Source organism: Martes martes (assembly GCF_963455335.1).
Source record: "Martes martes genome assembly, chromosome: 9".
Classification (NCBI taxonomy): domain Eukaryota; kingdom Metazoa; phylum Chordata; class Mammalia; order Carnivora; family Mustelidae; genus Martes; species Martes martes.
The window spans coordinates 90,419,843-90,444,639 of NC_137896.1; the positions used below are offsets into that span (position 1 = coordinate 90,419,843).

The following is a 24,797-nucleotide window of genomic DNA, read 5'->3' on the forward strand; positions in this document are numbered from 1 at the left end:
AGCAGTGGCTTAGGACTCACTGCAGGGCTCGGCTTCAGCCCACTCCACAGTGACCACCTGTGGGGGCCAGGTCTGACCATTTCTGCCATTGTGGGGCTACCCTATGAGCAAACTTTGAGTTGCTGGGCCAGAGAATTTTCAGAGCTGCACTGAAGTCTGAGGCTCTTCCTGCCCATCCTCCCCACCCCCTTTCATCACAGGGGTAGGATCTGTGCCTGCTCCTGCGTCCTCTCCCCCTACCTTTCCCTGATGTCGCCCCAATAAATCTCTTGCACTTCTAACTCTGTCTTGGTGTCTGTCTGGGAGGACCTGCATGGACACAGCTCTGTTCACAGGTGACATTGCTGGTCACTTTGCACAGTCCCCCACCTTCCCTTCCCAGATCCCCACCTGCAAACAGCCCTCACCACTTGCCATCCCAGTTTGTCACAGAGTTAAGTTTGTTGGGTGTTGGGTTCCATTCTTCTGGCTATGCAAGTTAGTAGCGTTCATGATACCACCCCATTCAGCATCCTGTAGGGGCCCGAGGTTCCCTGGAGATAAGACAGAGTCAGGAGAGAGTCAAACACATACTTTATTTATGAATGAAAATTCTTTCCAGGATTCGAGGCTGGATAACAGAAACCTCAGGAATGAACCCTGTCCACTTACTTACGGGACTCTTCTCGAAAACCAGGTCAATGAGGTCAGCTCCTGAGTCCTCTTTTCCCAGGAGTCCTCTTAGTCCTTCCAAAAGAGAGGACATTCCAGTGTGTCTCTGAATTCTGGTGGGGGTGAGGAGAGCAAGGATTCCTGCCCTCAGTCCCTCCCAGAAAGTTCTCCCACCCACGCACCCCTCAAGTACTATGGTCTGACTGTGAGTCCATGACATGAATCAGCTCCTCTCTGTGACAGAATGAAGAGGAGACATTGGCACAATACAAATAACACATTGACAGCTGCTGGATCCCACATTTTGGAAGTAACATAACAAAGATGGCCCCCTGATGTCTTATATTCTATTACTACTGAACAGTATACCAAGGAAAAAGCTCAAGAGATAAACCTAGGTTGACACATTGCTGTAAGAATGAGACCCATGCATGGTGCAAATCATGGTGTTTCTCACACATGGGAGCCGGCAACATTTTTATAAGTTCAGTGGGTGCCGGACAGTGGGCCAGAGGGAGGCTTGCTGGGCCCTCGATAGGGATCTTCTGCCATATTTGAATCAGTCATGACCATCCAATAGTCTCCCTTATGATGTGCAGTGATGATGCTATCCAACCACATCCCTTCAGTTACCCTGGACTGACTGGTGGCTCCCTTCGTATCAATCTCCGTGAACTCATTGCAAAAGGCTCTCTGAAGTTCCCAGCCTTTGGCTTGATTACCAGCATTGAGTGTGGGTCTTTAGAATCCCAGGGAGAATGTGCTTCTCAGCTGCCTCCATGCCTGATGGGCCGTCTGGACCCAACAGGACAGGTGAGTTAGCCACAGCCAGTCTGGTAGGTTCCTCAAGAGTGGGAGGAGTTTTGTGTCCCCAGCTCAGAGCTAAGTACACAGCAGGTACTCAACAAATCCTTGTTGAATTCAACCCTTGCCTCTTCAATAGAGAGGATGTTTTCAATTCCTTGACACTTTCTCCTTAGATATGTCTCATAATCATGCTGGTTCCTTACATACTCCTCTGGAGTGAATAATCCACACACAGTACAATTCTTTATTGGAAGTATGACTAATGCTTTGGGCATTGAATTTTTTTTTTTTTTGCCCTTAAATTATGTCTTTCATTCATCTATCTGCACTGAGCTGGTTTTATTTAGTTTATTTAATCATTCCCATGCTGCTTCGCAGAATACGGCTCTAGGGTTGTTCTGGCTTATTCTGCTGCTGTACAACTTCCCCAGGCCTGTCAATGCCCTGGGAGGGTTCCAGCCTGCATGGCTGGGAAAGGCTGTAAGGCCCATGGGCAGCACTGGTCTCCCTCAACGCCACAAATGCGGCACAGGTGCACCCATTCTTCAAACCATGAAAAGGACATTCATGGATGGTACATGAGACTTCTGCTTTCAGCCACATCTGGGGATAAAACACAAATCCAGGAGACAGAAAGAAGCTGCGTGCTCACCTGCTGGACTCCTCAAAGCGCTAGTGGGACAGGCAGGATTAAATTCATGGCTCTTGGTAGACTGTCCTGTGGGTGGGGGGGTCATCCCACCCGTTACAGACAGGTGGCCAGTGAAGCCGTGGGGGCAGGAAGGGAAGATTCAGAGAATCAGAAGGGAAGATATAAGGTGGCCTCTTCGCACAAGTGGGGCTGCAGGGGGCAGCCTCCATGTTCATTGGACATCTGAGCACATGGCTTGTGCTACTAGAAAGCTCAGACCACCTTAGTGTCCCTGCCATAAGATACCCCAAGAGGCCAGCACAAGGAGTCCCTATGTTTATCTTCCTTGATGGCATCTCCAACTGGGGGACTTGGCCTGTTAACCTCTGATGGAGAGAGGCAGGCTTTGACATGAAGTCCTCTGCTCTGTCAAAGATCAAGATGTCCCAGAAGAAGGAAAGTACTCGTGGTTTTAGGATAAATCAGAGAACGTTTGATATGGATATTGACACATTTTAGCAGTTGCTACTCTCCAGGAACTGGGTATTAAGTCACTGGACTTGTTATTCCTATTCTTTTTGAGACCACCAATTTTTGGTGAAACAAACAAAAAACTCGTACAATTCTTAGATACTTAGAACGAGATACTTAGGTTATCTCGTTCAGCCCCATGGTTTCATAGATAACGAAAGAGGCTCAGATAGATTAAGTGTGGCCCAGGCCTCCCGATTCTTGGTCTGTAGCAGACATTAGCTGGCATGCGTGGACATATTCTGTCATACTGCTCACCCAGGACAGCCCCTAGGGACATAATGCAGATGAACCCAAGCTTTTCAGTCTCAGGATGTTTCTGTGCCCTGAAAAATTGAGGTGCCTAAAGGAAGGCATCCACGCTTCCTTTTCACAGATGCTTAGAAGACGGAGTTAAATCTTTCCTTCGGATTTCACGTAGCTCCTTCTTTTGCTCCCCCTGTCGAGAGAAGGTTGATGTGAGGTTGATGTGAAGACCATCGAAAGGAGGGTAATCTGCACATGGCTGTGGACAGCTTCACTGAAGTAAGACAGGGGCTCCAGGCAAATCCAGGTGCTACAGGATTCCTCCTGGAGTGAGCCCCCATGTATAACCAAAGTTAATTTTAGAATTATGGCATGGATTGCAGGGAAAATCAAGTCCAACCTTGCCATTTTACAAGCTCAGAGAAGTTTAATGATTTGCCTTGGGTCACACAGCGTGGGAGATGACAAAGTCATAGAAGAATCCAGGTTTTGTTTTTTAACTCAGGATGGGACATTTTCCCTAAAACATTCTAACTTTTTTTTTTTTTTACAAGCCCCAATGTGAGGGTGTTTCTGATGGTTTCTAGATCAAGGCATTATCCATGCATGAAGTTGAAGCAAGACACAGATGGTGGTGGCCGCCCCTGCTGCGGACCTGTGGTCTAGGAGAGCATGTTGGAGTAGAAGCTGAAGCTCTCTGTCATGGTCTTGGAGTCGCTGCGAGAGGAGCCATTGGAGGCCAGGTCCTGGGATGAAGGTATGGCCTTGGGACCATCCTCCAGCTCCTCCTCGTGGGCCCCCACCACTGTGGAGACAGTGGTCTCCAGGCGGCTGACCTTATACACGCTGCCCTGGGTTTGGAGGTAGCGGGTGGATTTCATTTCGAGCCCCTCGTAGTCGCCGGCACTGATAAAGGGGCAGCACCGGAAGGCATGCTTGAAGCCCAGACGGAACCTGGCGAGAGAGCGGATGGAGAGGTGACCCTGGGGGCACAGCCTGCTCCCAGAGGACATTCCCACCACTGTCTCAGCTCTTGCACATGTGCACATACCTGAGCATGACTCTCTTTTACTGGGTTTATATTGACAGCTGGAGACATTGAGGCCAAAGCAGTTTGAAGGCCAGTCATGAAGGTAGAATCCAGGACCAGACCCCAGGCTCGTGTGAAATGCCTGTTTTGACTGAAGATGACCCCTGAACTCTGCTGCTGCCCCCTGTACCTTGGCCCACGCTGGATCGACTCAACACTAACAAAAGCGCTCACCAAGTGTTTGCTCTGTGCTTGGTGCTATGCTCATCAGTGGGCAGGAAACCCATACGTTAGGACTCCTTTCTCTCAAGAAGCCCGTGGACTGAGGCTCACTTCAATCACGTCCCTTCCATGTGCCTCAGTGTTCCTGTTTGATAAACTGGGAGAATTAGCCTTTACTTAAAGACATACTGGGATATTTAATATTTAACCCAAGAGCACTTGGGCAAAGTCATCAGGCTCTTTGAAGGAGATGAATCCATGCATTAACTTAACGGAGAGCATCTGGACACATTCAAGAGACTTCTGCCCCCCAAATTCACAGCACCTGAGTGTCTCATTCACAGAAGGCACTTCGTAGGCTGATGACCAAAAGCTAGAAAGACTGTGACAAACATTTCATTTCTCCTCTGGGCCCTTCCTTCTTTCCCAGCTGAGGGGCTGAGCTGCCTGTTGGGGATTCTGCACACCAACCCGAATTCCCTATTGCTGACCACCGTTCCCGATGGGCTCCCCATCTTCCTTGTCCAAGGTTGGCTGCTTCTGCCAAGACAGTTCTCCTGGCCGGTGTGGCCACATCCCGAATCAGGGCCTTTTGCTTACCCTGCCCTGCCGAAACCACCAGAAAAAAACTGGGGAAAGCTACCCAGATTGTGTGATCAGGTGGATGGGAAGAGAGAAGTGAGAGACCAGTGAAGGGAAAAGATGCTCCGTGGAGAATGGTGCTCTGGTGCCATCAGTGTCTCTGTGTGTGTGTGACGCTCTCTGCCTCTCTTTCTCCCCCTCTCTGCACACACAGCCACTGCGCGTAGGTCCGTAGGGCTGACTGGCCAAACTCCCAGGCTGTGAACTGGCTGCGGCCCACAGACCTCTTTATACGCATGTGTCACAGAGGCTTGTTTTAATGTGCACCCCCAACCCCCACGACCTTAGTTGCCAGTGTTCAAAGGTCAGAAGACCTCACACAAAAATACGGATTTCTGGTTGTTCTTGGAAAAGCAGAAAAAAAAAAAAAACAAACGCCTCTGGGTTGGTAACTAGTAGGGATTGGGCAGTGTGGCCATTTTTTTGCCGCAGTCCCTCCTGCTCCCTCTTGCCTCACAGAGGTTCTGCTCAGTTAGGCTGGGTGCTTGGGTGCTTGGGAGCTCTAGAGACAGACAGTCTTGCTGCCCCTGAGCGAGCGTGGAGCGAGGCCCTCACCTGTCGTTGAGGCAGCAGTAGATGATGGGGTTGTACATGGTGGAGCTCATGGCCAGCCACATGACCGCCAGGTAGACCTGCTGAATGAACTTCTCCAGGTAGAGGTCGGGGTTGATGTAGGGCAGGAGGAAGAAGACGTGGAAGGGCAGCCAGCAGATGGCGAAGGTGCACACCACGACAATCATCATCTTGACCACCTGGCAAGAGCGCGAGATGGGTGAGACCCCCAACATGTCTGCCTCTTCTCGCCATTACGCTCTCTCTCCTCCTGCCCCTTCACCACAAGGACCATTTATACGTGGGACCATGGGACTTGGATTATGTCAGTAGTTCTCAGAGTATGGCTCCGGGACCCACTTTGGGAACCTGTCAGAAATGGGAATTCCGGGACCCCATCCCGCACTCACAGATTCAGAAACCCTGGGGGTAAAAGCCAGAGTTCTGTGTCTGACAAGCCCTTCGGATGATTCTGAGATGCACTCACCTTTGAAAACCTCTGTGTTATGTCTTCCTTCTGGGCGGGGACTGGAGAAGCTGAGGGAAGGTAGACCTGGGGGAATGGGGGTTCTGGGGGAGAGATCCAGGAAGAGGCAGGAGACAGCAGGGTTGCGGGAGGGGGAACGAAGGGCCAGGACAGTATCTGGGCAAGGGAGGGAAGGGAGGGATCTGGACAGCTGCAGCTAGGAAGTCGATGGCTAACGGGGATTTCAGAGGTTTTTATGAATAGTGGGGGGATGTAACCTGTTCCTTTTTAGCCCCATAAAATCTTCAGAGAAAAACTAACTAGCATCCACACAATGAATACTATGTAAAGAAGTGCAAAAGAGAAAAAAATGAGATAACTCTTGATTTATTGGTTTTTAAAAATCTTACAGATACTGTTAAGCAAAAGAAGCGAGGGGAAAAGAATGTAAAAAAAGAGGGGGAGGAGTCAAGATGGCGGAGAAGTAGCAGGCTGAGACGACATCGGGTAGCAGGAGATCAGCTAGATAGCTTATCTAACCATTGTGAACACCTATAAATCCAACGGGAAATCGAAGAGAAGAAGAGCAACAATCCCAGAAACAGAAAATCGATCACTTTCTGAAAGGTAGGACCTGCGGAGAAGTGAATCCAAAGCGACGGGAAGATAGACCCCGGGGGGAGGGGCCGGCACCCGGCAAGCGGCAGAGCGACGGAGCACAAAATCGGGACTTTTAAAAGTCGGCTCCACTGGGAGACATCGCTCCAGAGGCTAAACTGGGGGGAAACCCAGGCGGGGTCAGCATAACCCCAGGACCCGCAGGGTCACAGAAGGACTGGGGATGTCTGAGTGCCGCAGAGCTCGCAGGTATTAGAGCGGGGAAGCCGGCTATAGCGACAAAGCCGAGGAGTGAGCTCTAAGCCCGGGGTTACCTTGTGCCGGTCGCAGGCTGGGTGGGCTCGGAGCGCGGCCGGAGGCCACGGAGACAAAAGCGACCCGGCGCTTTTCTCCAGCTCCAACAATTGACTGCTTTCCTCGAGTTGCGACCGCAAGCCAGGGAGGCGGGGCTATTGGGCGCTTTGCTCTGAGAGTGCACTGAGGAGCGGAACCCCAAGCTCTCGGCTCCTCCGGGCCGAGAGATTGGGAGGCCGCCATCTTCATTCCCGTCCTCCGGAACTCTACGGAAAGCGCTCAGGGAACAAAAGCTCCGGAAAGCGAACCCGAGCGGATTACTTAGCCTGGCCCCTGGCAAGGGCGGTGCAATTCCGCCTGCGGCAAAGACACTTGAGAATCACTACAACAGGCCCCTCCCCCAGAAGATCAACAAGAAACCATCCAAAACCAACTTCAGTCACCAAGAACAGCGGAATTCCACAGCAGGAGAAAGCAAATCCTACCTGGACAAAATGACAAGGTGGAAAAACTCGCCTCAAAAAAAAGAACAAGAGGCCGTACCGAAGGCTGGAGACCTAATCAATACAGACATAGGTAGCATGACAGATCTAGAGTTCAGAATGACAATTCTCAAGGTTCTAGCCGGGCTCGAAAAAGGCATAGAAGATATTAGAGAAACCCTCTCCGGAGAGATAAAAGCCCTTTCTGGAGAAATAAAAGAACTAAAATCTAACCAAGTTGAAATCAAAAAAGCTATTCATGAGGTGCAATCAAAAATGGAAGCTCTCACTGCCAGGATAAATGAGGCAGAAGAAAGAATTAGTGACATAGAAGACCAAATGACAGAGAATAAAGAAGCTGAGCAAAAGAGAGACAAACAACTACTGGAACACGAGGAGAGGATTCGAGAGATAAGTGACACCATAAGACGACACAACATGAGAATAATTGGGATTCCAGAAGAAGAAGAAAGAGAGAGGGGAGCAGAAGGTATATTGGAGACAATTATTGGAGAGAATTTCCCTAATATGGCAAAGGGAACAAACATCAAAATCCAGGAGATGCTAAGAACGCCCCTCAAAATCAATAAAAATAGGTCCACACCTCGTCACCTGATAGTAAAATTTACAAGTCTTAGCGACAAAGAGAAAATCCTGAAAGCAGCCCGGGAAAAGAAGTCTGTAACATACAAGGGTAAAAACATTAGATTGGCAGCGGACCTATCCACAGAGACCTGGCAGGCCAGAAAGAACTGGCATGATATATTCAGAGCACTAAACGAGAAAAACATGCAGCCAAGAATACTATATCCGGCTAGGCTATCATTGAAAATAGAAGGAGAGATAAAGAGCTTCCAGGACAAACAAAAGCTGAAAGAATTTGCAAACACCAAACCAGCTCTACGGGAAATATTGAAAGGGGTCCTCTAAGCAAAGAGAGACCCTAAAAGTAGTAGATCAGAAAGAAACAGAAACAATATACAGTAACAATCATTTTACAGGCAATACAATGGCACTAAATTCATATCTCTCAATAGTTACCCTGAATGTTAATGGGCTCAATGCCCCAATCAAAAGACACAGGGTATCAGAATGGATAAAAAAACAAAACCCATCCATATGCTGCCTACAAGAAACTCATTTTAGACCCGAAGACACCTCCAGATTTAAAGTGAGGGGGTGGAAAACAATGTACCATGCTAATGGACATCAGAAGAAAGCTGGGGTGGCAATCCTTATATCAGATCAATTAGATTTTAAGCCAAAGACTATAATAAGAGATGAGGAAGGACACTATATCATACTCAAAGGGTCTGTCCAACAAGAAGACCTAACAATCTTAAATATCTATGCCCCTAACATGGGAGCAGCCAACTATATAAACCAATTAATAACAAAATCAAAGAAATACATCGACAGTAATACAATAATAGCAGGGGACTTTAACACTCCCCTCACTGAAATGGACAGATCATCTAAGCAAAAGATCAACAAGGAAATAAAGGCCTTAAATGACACACTGGACCAGATGGACATCACAGATATATTCAGAACATTCCATCCCAAAGCAACAGAATATACATTCTTCTCTAGTGCACATGGAACATTCTCCAGAATAGACCACATCCTGGGTCATAAATCAGGTCTCAATCAGTACCAAAAGATCGAGACCATTCCCTGCATATTTTCAGACCACAATGCTCTGAAGCTCGAACTCAATCACAAGAGGAAATTTGGAAAGAACGCAAATACATGGAGACTAAACAGCATCCTTCTAAAAAATGAATGGGTCAACCAGGAAATTAAAGAAGAATTGAAAAAATTCATGGAAACAAATGATAATGAAAACACAACAGTTCAAAATCTGTGGGACACAACAAAGGCAGTCCTGAGAGGAAAATATATAGCAGTGCAAGCCTTTCTCAAGAAACAAGAAAGGTCTCAAATACACAACCTAACCCTACACCTAAAGGAGCTGGAGAGAGAACAACAAAGAAAGCCTAAACCCAGCAGGAGAAGAGAAATCATAAAGATCAGAGCAGAAATCAATGAAATAGAAACTAAAAAAACAATAGAACAAATCAACAAAACTAGGAGCTGGTTCTTTGAAAGAATTAATAAGATTGATAAGCCCCTGGCCAGACTTATCAAAAAGAAAAGAGAAAGGACGCAAATAAATAAAATCATGAATGAAAGAGGAGAGATCACAACCAACACCAAAGAAATACAAACAATTATAAGAACATACTACGAGCAACTCTATGGCAACAAATTTGACAACCTGGAAGAAATGGATACATTTCTAGAGATGTATAAACTACCACAACTGAACCAGGAAGAAATAGATAACCTGAACAGACCCATAACCAGTAAGGAGATTGAAACAGTCATCAAAAATCTCCAAACAAACAAAAGTCCAGGACCAGGAGGCTTCCCAGGGGAATTCTACCAAACATTTAAAGAAGAATTAATTCCTATTCTCCTGAAACTGTTCCAAAAAATAGAAATGGAAGGAAAACTTCCAAACTCATTCTATGAGGCCAGCATCACCTTGATCCCAAAACCAGACAAGGATCCCACCAAAAAAGAGAATTACAGACCAATATCCTTGATGAACACAGATGCGAAAATTCTCACCAAAATACTGGCCAATAGGATCCAACAGTACATTAAAAGGATTATTCACCACGACCAAGTGGGATTTATTCCAGGGCTGCAAGGTTGGTTCAACATCCGCAAATCCATCAATGTGATACAATACATTAATAAAAGAAAGAGTAAGAACCATATGATACTCTCAATAGATGCTGAAAAAGCATTTGACAAAGTGCAGCATCCCTTCCTGATTAAAACTCTTCAAAGTGTAGGGATAGAAGGCACATACCTCAATATTATCAAAGCCATCTATGAAAAACCCACCGCAAATATCATTCTCAATGGAGAAAAACTGAAAGCTTTTCCGCTAAGGTCAGGAACACGGCAGGGATGTCCGTTATCACCACTGCTGTTCAACATAGTACTAGAAGTCCTAGCCTCAGCAATCAGACAACAAAAAGAAATTAAAGGCATCCAAATCGGCAAAGAAGAAGTCAAACTATCACTCTTTGCAGATGATATGATACTATATGTGGAAAACCCAAAAGGCTCCACTCCAAAACTGCTAGAACTTATACAGGAATTCAGTAAAGTGTCAGGATATAAAGTCAATGCACAGAAATCAGTCGCATTTCTTTACACTAACAACAAGACAGAAGAAAGAGAAATTGAGGAGTCAGTCCCATTTACAATCGTACCCAAAACCATAAGATACCTAGGAATAAATCTAACCAAAGAGGCAAAGAATCTATACTCAGAAAACTATAAAGTACTCATGAAAGAAATTGAGGAAGACACAAAGAAATGGAAAAATATTCCATGCTCATGGATTGGAAGAACAAATATTGTGAAAATGTCTATTTTACCTAAAGCAATCTACACATTTAATGCAATCCCTATCAAAATCCCATCCATTTTTTTTAAAGAAATAGAACAAATAATCCTAAAATTTATATGGAACCAGAAAAGACCTCGAATAGCCAAAGGAATATTGAAAAAGAAAGCCAAAGTCGGTGGTATCACAATTCCAGACTTCAAGCTCTATTACAAAGCTGTCATCATCAAGACAGTATGGTACTGGCACAAAAACAGACATATAGACCAATGGAACAGAATAGAGAGCCCAGAAATAGACCCTCAACTCTATGGTCAACTAATCTTCGACAAAGCAGGAAAGAATATCCAATGGAAAAAAGACAGCCTCTTCAACAAATGGTGCTGGGAAAATTGGACAGCCACATGCAGAAAAATGAAATTGGACTATTTCCTTACACCACACACGAAAATAGACTCAAAGTGGATGAAGGACCTCAATGTGCGAAAGGAATCTATCAAAATCCTTGAGGAGAATGCAGGCAGCAACCTCTTTGACCTCCACCGCAGCAACTTCTTCCTAGGAACATCGCCAAAGGCAACAGAAGCAAGGGCAAAAATGAACTATTGGGATTTCATCAAGATCAAAAGCTTTTGCACAGCAAAGGAAACAGTTAACAAAACCAAAAGACAACTGACAGAATGGGAGAAGATATTTGCAAACGACATATCAGATAAAGGGCTCGTATCCAAAATCTATAAAGAGCTTATCAAACTCAATACCCAAAGAACAAATAATCCAGTCAAGAAATGGGCAGAGGACATGAACAGACATTTCTGCAAGGAAGACATCCAGATGGCCAACAGACACATGAAAAAATGCTCCACATCACTCGGCATCAGGGAAATACAAATCAAAACCACAATGAGATACCACCTCACACCAGTCAGAATGGCTAAAATTAACAAGTCAAGAAATGACAGATGCTGGCGAGGATGCGGAGAGAGGGGAACCCTCCTACACTGTTGGTGGGAATGCAAGCTGGTGCAACCACTCTGGAAAACAGTGTGGAGGTTCCTCAAAAAACTGAAAATAGAGCTACCCTACGACCCAGCAATTGCACTCCTGGGTATATATCCTAAAGATACAAACGTGGTGCTCCGAAGGGGCACGTGCACCCGAATGTTTATAGCAGCAATGTCCACAATAGCCAAACTGTGGAAAGCGCCTAGATGTCCATCAACAGATGAATGGATAAAGAAGATGTGGTATATATACACAATGGAATACTATGCAGCCATCAAAAGACATGAAATCTTGCCATTTGCGACGACGTGGATGGAACTAGAGGGTATCATGCTTAGCGAAATAAGTCAATCGGAGAAATATAACTATCATATGATCTCTTTGATATGAGGAAGTGGAGATGCAAGGTGGGGGGGTTTGGGGGGAGGTAGGAAAAGAAAAAATGAAAAGATGGGATTGGGAGGGAGACAAACCATAAAAGACTCAATCTCAAGAAACAGACTGAGGGTTGCGGGGGGGAAGGGGGATGGGAGAGGGTGGTGGGGAAATGGACATTGGGGAGGGTATGTGCTATGATGAGTGCTGTGAAATGTGTAAACCAGACGATTCACAGACCTGTACCCCTGAGGATAAAAATACATTATATGTTTATTAAAATAAAAAAATTAAAAAAAAAAAAAGGGAAATAAACTATTTTATGTAAGTTAAAAAAAAAAAAGAATGTAAAAAAAGAAAAAATACGTACTTGTGTAAAGAAGAAAAGAATGTATATTTATTTGGCTTGTAAGTGCATTGTAATATCTGGATGGACTAATAACAAATAACAAATAACAGTGGTTACCATAGGGTGTGTGTGTGTGTGTGTGTGTGTGTGTGTGCATGTTACTAGCTTGACAGGTTGCCAGTTACTCTTTCTTTTTTTAAGATTTTTATTTATTTATTTGCCAGAGAGAGAGAGAGAAAGAGTGAGAGCACAAGCAGGGGAAGCGGCAGGCAGAGCAAGAAGCAGGCTCCCCGCTGATCAAGGAGCCTGATGCGGAACTCGATCCCACGACCCTGGGATCATGACGTGAGCCGAAGGCAGAGGCTTAACTGACTGAGCCACCCAGGTGTCCCATCAGTTACTCTTAAGGCAAGAAGGAAATAGCTTCTGCTGGCAGGCCCAGGTTACAAATACAGTGAAGAAAGACCCTCTGCCTCCCTACATCCCGCCCTCCCCTCCACTGTTCCACAGACCCAGGGATGTTTCGTGCCTGTGGAGGTTCTGGGGCTCAGTGCCTGCCAGAATGTCGCCCGCACCAGGGTGGGTCAGGGGCTGCTTGCTCTTCCCTTACCTTGCGCTTGGCAGAGACCTGCTCGTGGTAGCGGTCCGAGGAGTCCCCAGGGATCTCGCTGGCCCACAGCGTGATGCCCACCACGGTGTACGCATAGCCGATCACCAGCAGGGGAAGGAAATAGATCAGCACGGTCACGCAGATGTGGTACCTGCAGCAAGCAGCATGGGAGCCGTCAGTCTAAGAAACGACAGGGGCGGTCAAGGCTTGGCAGCTACCTTTCTCAGCATTCGGATGGCAAGGCACACCCAGGGAGGCTTGCTGCCTGCACTGAATGGTTGGGTGACACAAAAATGGGTAAACTAGAGAAAACTCTTTCCATAACTGAGATTCCTGTTGCGATTGAAGAGAAGAATAAACACTGATGAAAGGGAACTGAATCCATTGTATACCCATGACAATTTTAGTTGATAACAAGTTCAATATTCCTTACACTCTCCCTCCAAAAAAATGCAACCTGCGGGGGCATTAATAGAATTATAGTCTCTAGAACGCAGGAGGTGTTCGTACCACTCAGTTTATACCATTCAGATTACATTTAGGCTCAGTTTTGGTGCAGGAGTGTGGACCGACTTGTACATTCAGGCGAGAATCACTAGAGATTTGGTGAGCTCTCCTCACCCATTCTGCATGACCAGTGGATTTCCAGGTGTAAGAATAATTCGCTTGGAGGAGAGAGATTAAATTTATTTTACAACTAGGATCAGTGGGTGAAAGCCACAAAGTATAAGCCACTTCTAAGCCTGGCCCTTAAAAACCTATCTCCGAATGAACGCTTCCCAGGTCCCTGAGTCACAGCTCGCAGGCCACACACCAGCTGACTTGAGTTTGACTGAAACACGGACAGGAAAGAAACATTTGCCATGTTAAACCACTGAGATTTTGAGGTTTGTTACAATAGCATAACTTATCCCATTCTGTTTAAGGCAGCGTCTTTCAAAATAGGAGACTCAAATATATATACATATATCTTTGAATTTTGAGAAAGGATATTTTTCTCAAGGGGTCCTTGACATGTCTGGCTGGTTGTAGCACTTCTCTCCTGACATGAGCCTGACACAGAGGCTCAGGCTCCTGATAGTAATTATCAGTGGGAATAGTCAATGTTTTGGGGCATTCACTCTAGATCACTGTGCTAATAATAATGTATGGTATTCGTAGCAGAAAGGGTAGTTAGATTTTATTTAGTGAGGAGCAGAATGCCAAGCACTTAACCACCACTGTTCCTATTTGATCCCGAAAACAAATGATTAGGAGGCTACTATCAGAATCCCATTTTGTAGACGAGGAAACTGAAGTTTAGAAAGGAATTAACTTTTCCAAATTCCCAGCTGCTAAAAAGAGGAGCTGGGATAAGAAGGCCGGACTGTGACCCCAGAACCAGCTTCTTGTCACTAGAGAAAAGTCACCCGATGGTATTTTCTTCCACTCTGTTTATGCTTATTCTCTGATTTTTCCCCCCAATAAGGAAAACCCACTTAATTTACTTCATTTCTGTCCTTTATCAGTACTATGTTTTCAATCACTTTTTTGCCGCACAGTTTTACTACTTATTCAGCCTCCTCTGAGTATTAAAATTTGCAACTTGAGGACCCTCGGAAAGCTCTTAAGTAACACAGCATAGACTCAGCAACGCAGGGTGCTGAGCGTGTCCCTTTTGTGTCTCATCAGGCTGTTTGGGGGCCCCTCGATTGTCACCTCGTCTGGGAGCCTCTGGGTTCTCCGGCCACCAGAGCAGAGAGTGCGCCCTGAGTTTCCTACCTGATTCTGACCTCTCCTCCCACTCGCTGTAGAGGCCACTTGGAGATTTGGGGGCGTGGAGACCCTGGGAACCTCCAGGAGGCACCTGCTTCTGCTACCCGGAACACTAGTCCTTCCTGCAGACCGACACTTGGTTGGCGCGCAAAACACTTAGCTGAGCTTTGTGGGGCCAGCGCCTCAGAGCACTGGGTGAGGGACAGGACGGGAGGACCCTGCAGTCGTCACCTGTGCTCCTTACCCTGGATCACCAGGTCCCAAACTGGAGCCAGCTTCAGAATCACCTGCACGGCTTGTTTGAACACAAAGGGCTCCACCATGCCTAGACTTTCCCACTTAGCAGGTCTGGGGTGTGCCTGAGAATCTGCATTTATTGTATTATTTATTTATTATTTTTTAAAGATTTTATTTATTTTGAGAGAGAGAGTGCATGAGCAGGGGGGAGGAGCAGAGAGAGAGGGACAAACAGACTTCCTCCTGAGCAGGGAGGCTGCCATGCGGTTTGATCCCAGGACCCTGAGAACATGACCTGAGCCAAAGTCAGACGCTTACCCCAACTGAGCCGCCCAGGCGCCCCCTGAGAATCTGCATTTATAACAAATTCCCAGGCCATGCTGCTGCTGCTGGTCCAGGTTCTGACTTTGAGAAACACTGCCCTAAACCGATGGTTCTCAAGCCTGGAATCATGAGTATCCCCAGGGGAGCTTTTAAAATGATCAGTGCTCAGAGATGCACATTTAATTGGCCTTGAGCGTAGAAGCAGGAAACCACAGTGGAGAAAATTCTCCAAGTTATTCTGGCACATGGTTATCCCTGAGAAGCACTGTTTCAGGTCCAAGGTCTGCAAGCCTGTTGGAACCCCATTGTTGGAGATTTATGACTTCACTGAAGTGTGTGTTAACCATGTTTCTTAGTTTCTGTAGCTGGTGCTTTGACGTCTGGGCCTTGCTGACCTGGAAAGGACAGTCCCTCCTTGTGCTAGCTGGTTCCCAGAGATAACTCAGGCTGGTGTGACTTTCGTCTACACCCTAGCCAACCCAGCGCCCATACCCGCTCCCCCTCCCACCTGTTTTCTCAGGGGCTCTTACGCCGTGGGATGTCTCCAGCTGCCACGGTCACCCCAGGGCCACCTTGGACAGTGAGCGGTGCCGAACCCACGGAAATGATTCAAAATAGCCAATTCTAAGCTTGTTTACCCTGCCTCACCCGTTCCTTCTCTGGAACACACAATTAAGTCTTTCCTGAAGTCCCCCCAACCTCTCTCTCTGACTGTGGCCCTGCGTGGCACTCCTGCCCCTTCGTCTTGGGAACTATGAGTAATAAATTACTTTTTCAATAGCAATCGTGTCCTCATCTTTTGGCCTTGCCATACCTGAATAGAAAATAAACTTGCACTTTAAAACAAAGTGCCCTTTGGAAAATCAAAGATCAGATCAGACCATTAGGAAAATACTAAACTGGATCAGTAAACATAACTTATCAGACTTTTTTTTCCCCAAGTAGGCTCCACGCCCAACATGGAGCCCAATGCGGGGCTTGAACTCACAACCCTGAGATCAAGACCTGCGCTGAGATCAAGAGTCAGACCCATAACTGACTGAGCCACCTAGGAGCCCCCAGCCTCTTTTCCTTTCTCTCTCTATCCCTCCCTCCCTTTCTTTTTTCCTTCCTTCCTTTCTCTTTCTTTCTTTTTAAGGAAGGAAAAGTGATTTTCTTATTTATTTGTAAACGACAAAAAGTATGGACTTAATTTCAGTTAAAAAGTATTATAATCAGGTAGAGCACTGATATGTCCATTCTAGAACAGGAATAATGAAGAATAACATAGAAATATGAGCCCGCTATTCCACTTCTAGATGTACGCCCAGATGATTTGGAAGCAGGAAAGCATCTACTCACATAGATGCTTGTGCACCAAGGTTCCTAGCAGCACTATTCACCGTAGCCCAATGGTGGAAATAACCCAAATGGGCCCTCAAAAGTTGAATGGATAAACCACATGTGGTATATACTTGATGATGGAATATTATTCAGCCATAAAACGGAAAGAAATTCTGATACCTGCTACAACATGGATGAAACTTGCAAACATTGTGGTAGGTGAGTAAGCCAGACACAAGAGGACAAACAGTATATGATTCCACTTACATGAAATATCTAGAATAGGCACATTCATAAAGACAGAAAGTGGAATAGAGGTTGCCAGGGGCTGAGAGGAGGGAATGGGATAATAGGTACAGAATCTGGGATGATGGAAAAGTTCTGGAAATGGATTGTGGTGATGGTTGCAACAACACCGTGAATGTACAGTGGTAAATTTTATGTTATATATATTTTATCACAATAAGTTTAATTTAAAAAGTCCATTAAGAACATTCTAGTGGAGCTGGGGTCTTAGATCTCCAGAAGCACAGTCTTCTGCTCCCTCCAGGAACCCCTCAACAATCTCCCTCTCCAAAATCAGAAAAAAACAAACAAAACAAAACAAAACAAAACCCAACCCTGTAGGTTTGACTCTTGGAAGGATCAGAGGTTAAATGCATCCCCCTAAATCTTGCTCAGATAAACCCCTTTTATTTATTTATTAAAGATTTTATTTATTTAGTTGACAGAGAGAGACACAGTGAGAGAGGGAACACAAACAAGGGGAGTGGGAGAGGGAGTAGCAGGCTTCCCACTGAGCAGGGAGCCTGATATGGGGCTCGATCCCAGGACTCTGGGATCATGACCTGACCGGAAGGCAGAGGCTTAATGACTGAGCCACCCAGGCACCCAAGATAAACCCCTTTTACATAGAAATTGCAAACACTCAATTTAAACAATGTCTCAGTTATCAAAACTTCTAAATGGCTCTCAGTCAAATGAATGAAACTCCATCAGTAGAAAATATGAAAATAAATACATTTGTCCCATCTTGACACCTTCTTGGAGAAATTTTATCATATCCTTGTAGTTAATTGGAGATAATCCTGTTTTGTAATTTTTTTTTTTTTGCCAAAATCATTATTTTAAGGAGCTGGCCAATGGAACCTTGTGTAATCCTATTATGTGTTGCTCCGTGCTATTGCTTGGCTTTCAACTCTGATAGTCCCATGGTTCCTGCCAGGCAGGGTTTTATCAGCTCTCAGAATTAATATCTGCCTTGGGAGAAGAGAAGAGGGATCAGGGATGCATCAGAGGCGAGTCAGAGAGAAGACTGGGAGTGACAGCAAGAGGCTGTGACAGCAAGGATGGCTTCCCTGCCTTCTTGCTTGATGAGATATGTGCATGGACTCTGATCATTACCTTCTGCTGGTGGCCTCACTGGTACACAGAAGGTAGGTGCACGCAAACATCACGTCTTCTTTCCCTCCTGGTCACTCCTCTAAGCAGCACATTTTACAGTATAAACTTGCTGAATACAGACTGTGTCACCCCAAGTCCTGCAGATTCACCCATCCTTAATGCCTTACTGTTCACTAATCCAGGTCTACTGATGTCTCACTATCTGGAGTCACCTCGTTGTTCAAGCATCAACAGTTCCGGTCTCTGAAATAAACCCCAGCATTTGAAATCAGATACACGGGTGTATTAAATAGTATCCAGAGCATCTTCTAATGCACTTCATGGAGGCTCGAGGTGTTATGAGGTAGGGGAAGAAGGGCTTTGGGGTGCGCGCTTTCACTCTAACAAACAACTCTGCTTTGCTGGGTTTATGTGTGACTTTCTGTGGATGGTGCTGTTCAGAGGTGGTGGTGGGAGACCTCAGCTGTAACAGAAAGGTTGATGAGCACTGCTGTCATCCTAACCCCTATCCAATGCATTACCCTCTCCACATTTTCCATACCAGGTAATCAGCCACTGACTTCTTGAATACCCCCATGACGCGCCACTCACTAGCCATAAAGCCAGCTCCATCAGTGATACCTGGGGCTCGAGAGAGACAGACTCTCATGCCCCACTCTGGAAGGGCCAAATCAGAATGGGTATTTTAACAAGACTCCCTGGGGGTTCATGTGCAAGTGCAAGTTTGAAGTGCATGGCTCTCCACCGTGGCTGCACATTGGAGTCACCCGGGGAGTGCTGGAAAATTCCAGGGTGTGGATCCCACGCTCAGCTTCCGACTGAAGCCTGGCCTGAGGGCTGCCTGGGCATCGGGAGTTTCAGAAGCTCCCACGTGATTCTCCTCGCAGCTGGGGCTGAGAGTCATTGTCACTGAGCCTCCTGCTGCTGGCAGCTGGGACCGATGCAGTTCCTCACACTGTGAATCTGGGGCCTGTAGCTTTCATTACTCCATCCCAGGTCACGGGCAGCAAGCTGAGTCCGCCTCCTGGGATGGTCGTGCAAACTTGAGGTGACCGGGAGCACGCCTGTCCCCAGAGCCCTCTTTGCATCCTGGACTTGTGGGGCCACCCCTCGTTGGACACAAGCTGAGTGGCCCCCTCCTGTTCTTCCTCCTGCAGCCCACAGACTGTTGCTTCTTAGAGCACAGTGCTAGATGCCTGCTTGACTTCTTCCTTCCAAAGAATTGTCTTCTTTGCAGATAAGTGGTTTCTTTGTAGTAAAAGAAAGAAAACGCCATATATGTCTTGGAGGCAGATGGAAATGACAATCTACTAATTTATAAGTTTTGCAAGTGTTTATTCTGCACCTACTATATGCCTGGGCCTGTGTGAAGGGTCCAAGGCTTGGGCCTCATCACAGGGAGCTCAGTCTGCAGGGGACACAGAGAAGCACCAAGGAATGTGACACAGGAAGTGACAGACAGTGATTACCTCTTCAAGTGGAGTGGAGACACTGAAAGAGGTGTCAGAGGCCTTTATAAAGATATACGAGATGTAAAGAATAGATACATACATAAACAATTTAAAAAATTACCCGGAATATTGCAGGTATTTTGTTACTAAGTGCATTGAGAAGAATGGGAATGCAGAAGCGAGACTCTGAACTAAGCCAATCACGGAAGCTTCCTGGAGGAGGCGTGCCGGGCCACACCCTGATATATCAGCAGGAGGTGGGCACCACAGGGAGGGAGAACAGCAGCAGGGGCAAAGGCACTGACAGAGGATCTTGGCACCGTGTGCTGTGATTCAGGCCAATCGGAACGTAGCCCTTGGAGGACGTATCAGGAGACTTGTCCAGAAAGGTAGACAGAGGCCAAATCATGAAGGGCATTTTATGACAGGCTGAAGAGTTTATAATGTATTCTAAAGTTGACGGGAAACCATTTAAAACCATGGTTTTAAACAGGGAGTGACATGATCAGATGCTTGTGCTCTGATGGAGGCAGACCTGGCTAGAGGCACCAGCCTTTAGGATGCTGGGCAGGGATCCAGGCTGGAGGGTGACAATGGCCTGAGCTAGAGCCATGGCAGCCTGGGGGTGGGGGAAGGCTCCAAGGGTGCTGTGGCTCGTAGGCTTGGCAGCCAATGGGACAATTTAGCCAATTTCTGGCCGGGGTGAGTGGGGGAGAATGAGGCCAAGTGTTACTGGTATGAGGACCGTGAAGGAGGATCAGGCTTGCTGGGGGAGGTCAGCAAGTGGACATCTGGGCATGCTGACCTTCAGGCAGGCAGCTGGACATCTGGCTCTGACCGGAGCTAGGATGAAGCACCTGGATGGAGATTAGATTTGGAGACCTTGGGTGTCCCTAAACCCTGAGAAGATGAGGGGATACTGGGGGGAGAGGAGAGTGGGAGTGAGCCCAGGGAAGGAGGGAAGAAGGTGGGAGGGGAGAGTCCAGCTGCTGGTGGAGCCTGTCTGGGGGAGGGGCATTGGGAGGGCAGGGGGTAGGATGAGGACTGGAACTTGCTCTGTTGTTTTGGAAATAGGAGGTGAAGAGCAGAATCGGTGTTTTCAGGGTGGTCAGCAAAGGCTAGAGCAGGTGGGCTGGCTGATGGGAGTGAGGAAGTGGGGGCAGTAGGTGGAGATTCCATTTCTAAAATGTTGGGTCATGAAAGGGAGGGGAGGGCAGCAGCCAAAAGATGCCATCTGTGTGTTGTTGGACAAGGCAGGGGAAGATGAAGCCCCCAAGAACCCTCCCCTGTTTGTGACCAATCTCCTCTGGGTCACAGTCATGTGAGCACATGTCCTTCTCCCTGATCTTCAGAGAGGGGCTAGGATGCAACCTCCATCGACTGCGTCCAGCCATCAGCTCGGGGCAGAAAGGCCCCCAAGTCAACCTCTTTTAGGATGTGCTTTGACCAATCAAAGCAGATGCTCAAGTCAATTCACTGAATTCACAAAATTCCTACCGCGGAATGGGCCTGCGTCCTGGAGAGAGTCGCTCAGCTCCTGCCAGTGAACGAGACAGGAGATCAAGCACATCTCTTCTGCAGTCACTATCCAAACCATACATGTCAGAATTTTGATGTGTTCTCCAGGCAGCTTTTTATATTTTATCTGCTTCATTAGATACTGTGGTCCTTGGAGGCAGAGCCCAGCGGTGTTCCTCTTTAATCACTCGTGCAGAAGTGGCACCAGGGAAATGTTTCATAGAAAGAGAGCATCTCAGGCTTGGAGGGACGTTAGAACCGTCACCTGCTCCGTCCCCACATCGGCAGGAGGTCCTCCTGATGCACCCTCTTCAGGAGTGTGTCTGGCATCTGCCTGAATGCAGGCACCGAGCCTGGAGGCCTGAGCATTTCCTACGTCTTTATTTTTTAATCAAATTTTTCTTGCTACAAGCACTATATATTCATTGTGGATTTGAAGATACAGGCAAGGGTTAAAAGAAAACCTTTAAGGGGTGCCGGGGTGGCTCAGTCGGTTAAGGTTAAGCATCCAACTCTTGGTTTCAGCTCAGGTTAGGATCTCATGGGGTCTGTGCTTGGTGGGGAGTCTGCTCGAGGATTCTCTCCCTCTGCTCCTCCCCCATTCATGTGTGCATGCGCTCTCTCCATCGCAAAATAAAAAAAAATCTTAAAAAAAAAAAACACTTTAGAAGTTCCTGTAATCTATGACCTTGAAATAAAAAATGACTAACGTCTTCCTATTCCTATATGCACAGGCACACTCAGATTTATGCATAGACAAGTGTGTTTTATATTACTTCAAAAATAACATTGTGTCACGATCCTCTTATGTCAGTAAATACAGTGCTATAACAACGTTTCTGATGGGTGTGATGATGCCCCATTTTATGGAGATACATGTGTATTCAGCCCATCTTCCGTTGGGACTTTTGGGTTATATACTATGCTTTGATATTTAACTGATACTGTAATTAACATCCTCAATCCATGCCTTTGTTCTCATTCTTATTTCCCAAAGACTAGTTCACCAGAACTAAGTTAAGGTATTCTTAAAGGTTTGCTATATATTGTCACTCTACAGAAAATATCTGCCAGTTTACAGCCCCTGTGGCCTCTGGGCCTTCCATTTTCCCTGCACAGTAACACTAGGCGCTAGTAAGTCTTCTAGTCTTTGACAATATGATAGTTTACTTTTAATATTCTTGATTCATTATACATTGAAATTTTATAATTATTCTTTTTGTCACTGTCATTTCTTCTTTTCTGAATTGACTGCTTCTATAAATTTGCTTGATTTTACAGTGGAGTATTCTTACGGTCCTTACTAATTTGCGAGAACTCTTTGTAGCTTCTATCATATTATACTTAGAATTGCCTTTCCAATACCGAAATCATAAAAGTATTTGCTCACACTGTCTTCTAATTCATTTATTTGATTATCTGCATTGTAGCTCTTCAGTCCATCAGGGATTTATTTGGGTGAGTATTATGACAAAAAAACCTCCATATTCTTTTCTTCAATGATTCCTTGGCTCTGTTTGAGACTTTTGCTCTGTTTCCTTGATCTATCTTTCTTCTATCTGGTGCCCTCTCCACACTCATTTTTTGTGGCTTTGTAGTATATCTTTTCTCCATGACAGTAAATCTCTCATACTTTTTTACTCAGTTCTCCAAAATAAAATATCTCCAGAGCTTCACATTTCTTAAGAAGAGGGTCAGGGGATAATTTCAGCTATTTGCAGCCAGGCTTTCAGCTTTCCAGGAGATGTCACATGGCAGATTCACCAGCCCTATCCCTCCACTGGCTCTCATGATGTCCTGGTCTCAGATTTTTTTCTTTGTCAGCTCTCCCAGACGAAGGGAACAAAAGAGGATGTGTTGCCAGGAATGGCTCCAGAGTTTGGAAATGCTCTAACAAGAGATATGTAAACAAGGGACTCCAGCAGAAAGAAACTAAGCTCCCTTACCCACACCCCTCCTCCTTCTAGTTTGCTCAGGGGCAGAATGGGGATGGGGTAGAGATGGGAAGATAATACCCCTACCTGGAATTTTCACTGGTTTCTATGTTAAAGAAAAAATAAACCCTGAATTCCAAAGCTTCTGCACACTTCCCAACGTTGAGAAAAGAGACTAAATCAGATGGCCCTTGGTTTGGCTGAGGACTTTATTGTGGTTGGGAACAAGAAAAGATAGGCTAGAAGCTTTATTTGTGGTAGGGAGAAAAAATGCAAAACCTGTCTCTGGTGGGAGGAGGGGGAAGAATAACACAAGTACAAGGAACAAGCAAGAGAAAGATGAGAAAGGAAGCATGAGACAGAGAGAGAGAGAGAGAGCATTCCTGAGCCCCAGGACCAGAGAAGCAAGGGACTTGAGAAAGGGCACCACCAGCAAGAATTTGCCTGTGGTGAGCACGGCTCCCCAGATGGCAAAGAATAGGGTAGCTGTGAGTAAATTCAAGGAAGTCCAATCCTGTCTTCTGCCGTAATTCTCTGATTTCTACGCTCGCTCCTCTAATGTTCTGTAAAATATGCCCCACCTAACAGCTCCCTGTCAGTGGGGCTTTGAGGAAATGAAGGAGGAGGGCTGATTTCCAGAGTGGGGCCAAGGCGGCTGGTCAGAGATCGTGGTGTCCAGAGTTCTCATGGTGGGGGAAGGTTCTTGCTTCGGTGGGTAGGGGGTGTGGGGGAGAGGGAGACTGTCTCAGGAGACAGGGAGACAGACATGAAGCCCCTGAGTCTGTACTCTGTTCCCTTCTAAATCTTCTGTCTGGCAGATCCCATCCTATCGTGGAGCTCTTCCAGGAATCCCCTTGGTAGGTCTGAGAAGACAATCACCGCCAGGTGGCGCCAAATTGCAACCGGCGTACGGACCAATCAACAGTTCACTCGGGTTACTAGCATTTCCCGTTAACACTGCGTTACCTCGGCACGCGTTTTATCCGCTTGCATTCATTGCACCCTGCACACCTCACCCCCAATCCCTCATGAGCCCATTTTCCAGGATGCGCTTTGGTCCATTGTTTACCAATGTAGCATGAGCTTTGCAAGGCTCCTTGGTTTATTACAACCGCACTGAGAACAAGACTGTATTTTGTCTGTGACATGTTTTTTTCTGAGGATCAGTGAGCACTGATAAATGTTTTGTTGATATAACTCACCCACCCGCAACCCCTCCAGATAGTTAACTCTATTGTGCTCTGCTCTACTTGAGGCTGGCGGACTGTCACTGCAGCAGAACCCTCCTTGCTGGGTGAGTCACCAGGGACAGATCTGGGATGAGCTTCTGCCCTGGCTGCCGAGCCTGTAACGAATGCCGAGTGGGGAAGCTCAGATTCGCGCAGCAGCACTGATGCTGGTTCTTGATCATTCTGTCGAGTTTTGAAAATACCGTGATTTTTTTTTTTTTTTTGTGGGGCATTGTTTAAAAACTGCTTCCGTTGGTGCCAACTGATATCAGTAAACATTTCCTGATAGAAGTTGCACCAGAAATGTGGGTGTTGGTTGGTGGTTACCCTCCCTCTAGTCCGTGGGATCTGAAGAACACTTACAATAATCAAAACAATCCTAGTCACAAGAGCTTGCCCACCCTGTCTAGACTAAGTTCCCGGACTCTTGGCCCTCATGCCGAGTGCCCACTTCTCTTGCTGTGCCTGCAACATAATTCCTCTTCACAAGGCAAATCTTAGCAACAACACCTCCTAACAGATGGCCAGTTAGTGGCCATTTTCCTTTTCTTTGGGTGAAATATTCTGATGAAATCTCGCATCAAGCGTGGAACCATGTCAACAGCTATTGGCTTGTAAAAGAGGCAGAAGTCTCACGTTTCCTGGGTGCAGTAGTTTCATTGTAAAGTTGTTTCAGCAAAG

The 24,797-nt window shown here is 46.3% G+C and overlaps 1 protein-coding gene across 1 annotated transcript in view; it reads right to left on the bottom strand.

The window, feature by feature from the left end:
* Nucleotides 1–3,415: 3,415 nt before the first annotated feature.
* Nucleotides 3,416–24,797, bottom strand: part of TACR1 (tachykinin receptor 1) — a 148,193-nt gene continuing 126,811 nt past the window's right edge. The window contains exons 3-5 of the mRNA XM_080814515.1: nucleotides 12,942–13,092; nucleotides 5,316–5,512; nucleotides 3,416–3,820 (exon numbers count right to left, since the gene is read on the bottom strand). Coding sequence (XP_080670641.1) covers nucleotides 3,529–3,820; nucleotides 5,316–5,512; nucleotides 12,942–13,092 — 640 coding nt within the window. The 3' untranslated portion in view covers nucleotides 3,416–3,528. The remainder of the gene's footprint in view (nucleotides 3,821–5,315; nucleotides 5,513–12,941; nucleotides 13,093–24,797) is intronic.